Source organism: Syngnathus floridae, chromosome 13 (assembly GCF_059516105.1).
Source record: "Syngnathus floridae isolate MCC-2025c chromosome 13, RoL_Sflo_1.0, whole genome shotgun sequence".
Taxonomy (NCBI): Eukaryota; Metazoa; Chordata; class Actinopteri; order Syngnathiformes; family Syngnathidae; genus Syngnathus; species Syngnathus floridae.
In genome coordinates, this window is record NC_142425.1 from 6,617,985 (window position 1) to 6,624,703 (window position 6,719).

The following is a 6,719-nucleotide window of genomic DNA, read 5'->3' on the forward strand; positions in this document are numbered from 1 at the left end:
TCTGTGTGTGTAGTTCTTAAAATGCGTACTTCACCAGAGTAAGACATGAAAAATAAATACTGGATTTTTTTCGTGTTTTATTTGATTGAACAATGCAGTATTGTGGCCACCTATACGTGCAGGTTTGTTTGTTTTTAAATGAGAAACATCATCAAGTGCGTTCAGAAGATGTAATGTCCCAATAAGATGTCCTGAGTGCATTGACCCGGAAGACGTTCTTCTTTTGCTGTACTTCTTTCACCGCTGCAGCAACGGCATCTTGCTGCTCCCTATAGTTTATTTCAAAGCCTGCGTTGGAACCAATTCTTCGGGGACTAGAAACATGGCTTTAGCCACAGAAGTTAAGTCAATTTGAAATCTGTGAAAAAGCCTAAACTAGCATTCCTAAATCAGCCTAAATCGTTTTATTTGATCGTATTTTATTTAGTTTAACAATGGACTACTGTGACCACGTATACATGCACGTTTGTGTTCTAAAAACAGAAACAACGCGATCGGATGAAATGGATGGATCGGATGAATTTCAAAAGATGAAATGTAACAATTTTGTCCGAGGGTTCCAAACGTTACACGGCAGTCGCGTTTTCAAACTATCGCGATAAATTGTCTCGAGTACACCAGCTCTCAGCACAGTTACCACGCCAGTCGTGAGCCAACAGAGCAGAAATGTGCTCTCCCTCTGTGGATCATACCCAGGATTTACCTGAACGCATTGAAGATCGTTGAATAATCAAAGCGAGCATGTTCGATCCACTCTTTGACTACTGAAAGGAAGAAATCGACTAAGGAAAAGCGATCGGCGATCAACACCTGCGCGAGCAGCCCGTTTTGACAGCGAGTGTGTGGGAAGGAATGGCAGCTCCTCGGCCGATAAAAGGCATCCTGAAAAACAAGAATAACGCCGCTAGCATTAAACCTGCGCCTGGCGAGTATGTGGTGGAAAAACCTGAAGAAACCCCTGGACTTTCCGATGAAGATGCGCAGTGAGTGTCCCTTGTAGCCGTCTGTTGGGTGTGTATGGTTTACGACAGCTAGCTTAACAACAAGCGCGCTTGTTGACGCAAACTAGCGCAACTTTTACCACCGCGGAAGTCGCAACACGAAGTTATTCCGTATCAGCATTGTTTTGGATGAAATGCGCTTGTTTACAGATGCTTTGACTGTAAATCATCTGCGTGTGTTATAACTATATTCCTCGTAAGCCTTTATTACTGACTTGTTACATTCACGTATTCCACTAATTCTGAAGGCATGTGTCATGCAAGTCATAGAATCACGCATACCACATGTTGAATGAATGACAAATGCACAAAACCAATTCAAAGTTGATATTGACACCAAAGGTATCAAACGTCACTTTAATTGCCCACTATTTTATTTTATTTGAGCCCCCATATTGTCTCATTGACTTTACTTACTGTCACGGTGTTATCATGTTACAGCCTCCTTTCTTGTCTTGGTAACTGAGTTACTAATGGACACGGAATCTATTATTTAACATTGTTATTTTGCAACCTAAATCGCATTTGCGGTTTTATTCAAAATACTAATTTAATTATATTCATATTATGGGCATGGCCATGAAATGTATTAAACATTAAATGTATTAAAGGCAAGGCACCGAATTGGGCAGGAGACGAGACAAAATAAAGAGTACCAGGAATGGACTTCAACAAATAGTCTTATTGCTCTATCAGTAATTTTGTGATTAGTGAGTATCAGCCATTGTCCCTCTGCTAACCTAGCCAGCAGCTCTAGATATAAGCCAGTAATGTTAGAGCAGCACTCTGTAAAATTAGGCCAGAGATGACAGCTATTAGTGAATTCCATTCGCAGCAAGTGAATCGGGCTTTTTCTGTGTTGATCCTAAAATAGCCTCTGCAAGAGAGTGAAGATGTAAAAGGGGGGGGGGACAGAGGGTACCTGCAATGAAGTGGAGCCTTGCATCAAACAGTCAGCACCATGAGGCAGTTTTTCCATAAAAATTATGAAAACCTGCCTCAGCAATGATAATTTCATATGCTCATTTAGTTTAACAGCAGCTCAAACACATTTACCCGCTTATGTGTCAGTCATGGAGCAAAGCCCTGTTCGCTTTTCGTTGTACAAGCAAAGGATATCCTGGCTAAGCCACCCAGCGTCTCTTCAGCTGTCGACCGTTTAAACAATACAACTTTGCTGTGTACAGTTTAAACAAGGACATAAAACTTGTCCCACCCAAAGAGTGCAATAAATTGATGGCACTGTGCATGATCATTCTTGAGGAGCATCCGAGCAGACTTGAAATTGCTCAAATGTTACAAACTAGTGCACACTGCTGTTGTTGCTGGGTCACAGAAGTCGGTAGGGGAGCACCTTTCGACTCTGACACCCGATAGCGCTGCTCAGCTCTCTCTCATGACTCACTTTATTTAATGACTTATCTCCAAGTGAAATGTTGCCAGTTGTGGACGACCTCTAGGTAAAGTCATCAGTATAAGACCCTATATTTATCTGTAGCTTTAGCTGGCTGGCTAACCCTCCCAGATATTTTTCATGCATTTGATCCTGAGTGTTCCCAAAAGAATGCAGTCAAAAATAAGAATTGGGACATGTTCAGCCCTAGTTTAAATGTGATTGCTTTTGGGATTAAGGATAATTGTTTGCGGTGTGTCATGGTCACAATGCACTCGTCTGTAATTTCCTGCTCACTGCTTTTATTATTTTTACAATTTTTTTTTTTTTTTTCCAGAAAGAAAAGCCAGAAGTGGGATGAGATGAATATCCTGGCCACATACCATCCAGCAGACAAAGATTATGGCCTGATGAAGATAGATGAGCCCAGCACACCTTACAACAGGTCCGCCTTCATCAAATTTTCCCAGTCATATATTCATTGAAATAAGTCGACGGAATATTTGTCAGACATTTGCAACTCATCAATTCCAGTGTAGAAAGTTTTGGGAATGTTTATCAGAAATGATTAAGACTTAACTTTTAACCAAGTTTTTGTCTTAAGTAATTTATGTCTTTTTTTTTTTTTTTTTAAGGATGGTTGGGGATGACGAGGACGAGGGGTCCTTGAGTGATTCAGAAGGGCGGGGTGCACTCCCAGCGGATGACTTGACATCAAAGTAAGCATTTAAAGAGCATGCAAATGAGTTGAAATTGTGACAAGGTCAAAGTTGGAGGATTACAAAACAAAAGGTTAGTTATACACATGGGCAAAATTGTTGGTACCCCTCTGTTGGAGTGCTCGTAGAAATAAATTCAATCTGATTAAAGTAATAATAAATGAAAGGTGGTTAGCTTCAGACGACCACATCAATTAGCCTCTTTTGTCTGTTTTATCTTGAGGCCTGCAAATATCAGTTGCTCTTTTTTTTTTCTCCTTCAATCCCTGATTACCATGTCCACCCGATCATTAAACAAATGTTAACATTTTTTTTTGGTTGATGAGCCTAATCTCTAAAAACATTAGTCTATCGTCTTGTCTTTATCCACATCTTGTGTGAAAATCCGATTTTAGCTGGCAGGCTGAATCAGGCCAGTTCTTTTGGAGTAGTAGCACAGTAAATGGGCTCTCTCCCCCAGCCATTCACCACCATCCACTCAGCCATGAACCATTCATTTTGTCCTTTGCTGCTTCGTGAGAGATAGCAGTGGGAAATCTGTTATTTTTGCTTCATGCTCGAGTACTCGCATGCTTGCTGCTTCTCTCTCTCTCTCTCTCTCTCTCTCTCTCTCTCTCTCTCTCTCTCTCTCTCTCTCTCTCTCTCTCTCTCTCTCTCTCTCTCTCTCTCTCTCTCTCTCTCTCTCTCTCTCTCTCTCTCTCTCTCTCTCTCTCTCTCTCCCCCCGCCTCTCTCTCTCTCTCTCTCCCCCCGCCTCTCTCTCTCTCTCTCTCCCCCCGCCTCTCTCTCTCTCTCTCTGTCTCTCTGTCTCTCTCTCTCTCTCTCTCTCTGTCTCTCTCTCTCTCTCTCTCTCTCTCTCTCTCAGTGCTTGCTTTGTCCTCCCTCTGATCTCATCATCTTTCCTCCCCATCTGCTCTCACTCCAAATACGGCCTGTTTAAAAGATATTTATAACCGAACTACAGCGAAATTGAGGTGCGACGGAATGTCAAAAAGTATTAAACTGACAAATCTTCTACTCTTTTTGTCAAGGCTGATAGCGGCAGAAGGCTCAGAACCTCGATTTATGAAAGAAGAAGAGGAGGAAGAAGAGGAAAGTAGTGAGGAAGAAGAAGAGGAGCTGTCCCCCGAGGAACAAGGTGAGCCAGACATCTGCGACCGCGACCTCATTATTGAATAAACAGAAGGTGTCGTCATTGAGATGGTCATAGTTTTTTAGATTCTGCTGCTCATGCAGAACTCAGCAATTGGGTCACAATTTAGTGAATGTTGTGTCCCATGTTTTGTTTCATCATGGCATCTATTGTTTATTTTTCTATAAAACCTTTTTATTTTTACGCTGATGTTTCCGCTTTGCTCCACAGCCAAAAAGAAAAATTTTCAAATGATGAGGAAGAAGCATTATAACGAGGGCCTCAACATCAAGCTGGCTCGGCAGCTCATCGCTAGCGAGCTCGACGAGGACGAGGATGAAGACGAGGAGATGAGGGATGAAACGGAGGAGGCTGAGGAGATCAGCGTTGACCCGCCACAGGAAGGTAAAAAATATTTTGGGTTGGGTTCAAGGTTCTCTGACCCGCTTCTTCTCACGATAATCAGTTTCTTTTCATGAATGACGACAAAAATTGGATTTGGACAATTTTAAGTTTCAACAAATGGCTCTAAACAATTACTCGATTATTAAAGTCGTTGCCCATTAATTTGATAATCGATTAGTTGTCAATTAATCGATAGTGTGACAGCTCTAATTTACTTTTGCCTCATTTTGTTCCCTCTAGCTGATTCTTTGGACTCGTAGATGAGGCGACACCTCCCACTCGAGTACGTGTCAACTCACCTTACTGACAGACGACGCCACTGCGCCGCGTGCTTTCAATGTCGCGCCAAACACCAGCCCCCCACCCCCCCTCCCGCTTGATCCATTTAACTCCCCTAAACAGACGGTAACCTTCAATTCATCTGTCCGCACTGTTCCAAAAAATGCAATTGAACCTCAAACCTAGTTGCAATGTCCTTCCCTGACACCATGAAGGTCTCCATCTCCCCTCCTCGCTGAGCTGGTGCGCTCTGAATACAATATGAGTGTAAAAAGATTTGAAGGCCATTGAGGAAAAGAAGGTCAAGCAAGGGGAACCCCCACCCTCTCATGACTGTGCTTGTACCAGCTGCAGTTCAGGTGGACTTTGAAACTGTGACACACTTTTCTGGTTTGTTTTGACATGATTGACAATTTTAGTTTGATGTCCATAATTGCTAGACATTTTGGATGCTGCAGTACCACACAAGTCAAAAGCGGAATTTTCTTTAAAAAACAAAAAAAAAATCTACCAACACTGATTTTTATTTTTTTCACTTGATCTCTGGCTTTTTACAAAGCACAAAACCTCACTTATCATCTTAAGAATATCTCTAACCTCTTGAATGACCTTTATTTGAAACACTGAAAATCATGGTTGTCTTTAAAAAAAAAGAAGCACTTTTCCATGTACAGTTTGTTTTTCCCCCCTGCGCCTCACAATAACGAGTGTAAAAGGCAAGACTGATTTAGGCTCCACCTCCCTGTTGTTCTTGGGTGGAGGAATGTTATCTAACGTTCAAGGACGAAACAGTATTAAGTCATACAAACGGTGCACTCAGTGCATGTCCATAGGAAGTCAGATGTTGGAGAAAAGACTGTGTGCTTTTTCTTTCACAATGGACCTTTATCAACTTGAACTCAACCATTGTTCGCTGCGCTTGCTTAATTTGGACTTTCCATAACATCTTAGCTTTATCATACAGAATTTAACTGTAAATTCTAATGTGGGACATGCATTGAATGGCCTAGTTTAATTTGTGCTTAGCTAATGTTCAAGGAGGAGGAAAAAATGCTACTGATGAATAAAGTAATGAATATTGGCGTTATTATGGGTTCCTAATCCTGTATAACGTTATTTCAAATATTGAGGCGAAGGTTGACGGTGTTGTATTATTATTTTTTTGTTGACCCATTCTTGTTGTGACTGGTGATGTGCTGAGTATTATTATGGAAATACAATAGAGAACATCCTGAACAGGTGAAGTATGAACAGGTTGTGTATCATGTTATTTTATTTTTTATTTTTGTCTCATTTTCTCCACTTGTTTGTACTTATTGTGGGTGTGCAGTGAAAACTTGACACATGTAATCTTTCTACCCGACAGTTGATGGCAGTGTTGAACAGCAGATTGGATTTGTCCCCTTGGACTACTAGCAATTTACAATAGGATTAAAGCCACGATCGAGGTCATGCTCGAATTATTTACAATTCTTCCGCGGTCGCTGTTGAATCTGCAATTTAAAAACTCACGTTACACGCATAAACAAGTCTCATTCGTCATCAGATTGCATTCAGTACTTTAAGACAAGCGACCGATGGAGATATCTATTTCATCTAGTAGTACAGCAAGGAAAGAGCTTGTTTATCCCGGGGACTCATCAACAGTAATTCCAACGGATCAGGAAGCCTGTCACTGGGTGCAAAGATAATAAATATTGAGATAACAACTCACTCGTAATGCATGTGTGTTTGGCGAGTTCACTACAGTTGTTGAAAAATATTCGATTGGTATTACAGGGCTGTTAACGCA

The 6,719-nt window shown here is 41.3% G+C and overlaps 1 protein-coding gene across 1 annotated transcript; it reads left to right on the forward strand.

Moving 5' to 3' along the window:
* The first annotated feature begins 588 nt into the window (after positions 1–588).
* Positions 589–6,379, forward strand: ppp1r2 (protein phosphatase 1, regulatory (inhibitor) subunit 2). The gene is made up of 6 exons (XM_088395136.1): positions 589–983; positions 2,732–2,839; positions 3,030–3,113; positions 4,143–4,249; positions 4,475–4,648; positions 4,889–6,379. Exons 1-6 carry the CDS (start codon positions 853–855, stop codon positions 4,906–4,908), a joined length of 624 nt encoding a protein of 207 aa, XP_088251262.1. The 5' UTR covers positions 589–852; the 3' UTR covers positions 4,909–6,379.
* The last annotated feature ends 340 nt before the right edge of the window (positions 6,380–6,719 follow it).

Excerpts from the sequence above, each read along its gene's own strand:
- ppp1r2 (XM_088395136.1), top strand. The coding sequence starts at position 853 with ATGGCAGCTCCTCGGCCGATAAAAGGCATCCTGAAAAACAAGAATAAC. Across the intron at positions 4,250-4,474 it reads GCTGTCCCCCGAGGAACAAG|CCAAAAAGAAAAATTTTCAA; the intron begins GTGAGCCAGACA and ends TTTGCTCCACAG. Across the intron at positions 4,649-4,888 it reads CGTTGACCCGCCACAGGAAG|CTGATTCTTTGGACTCGTAG; the intron begins GTAAAAAATATT and ends TGTTCCCTCTAG.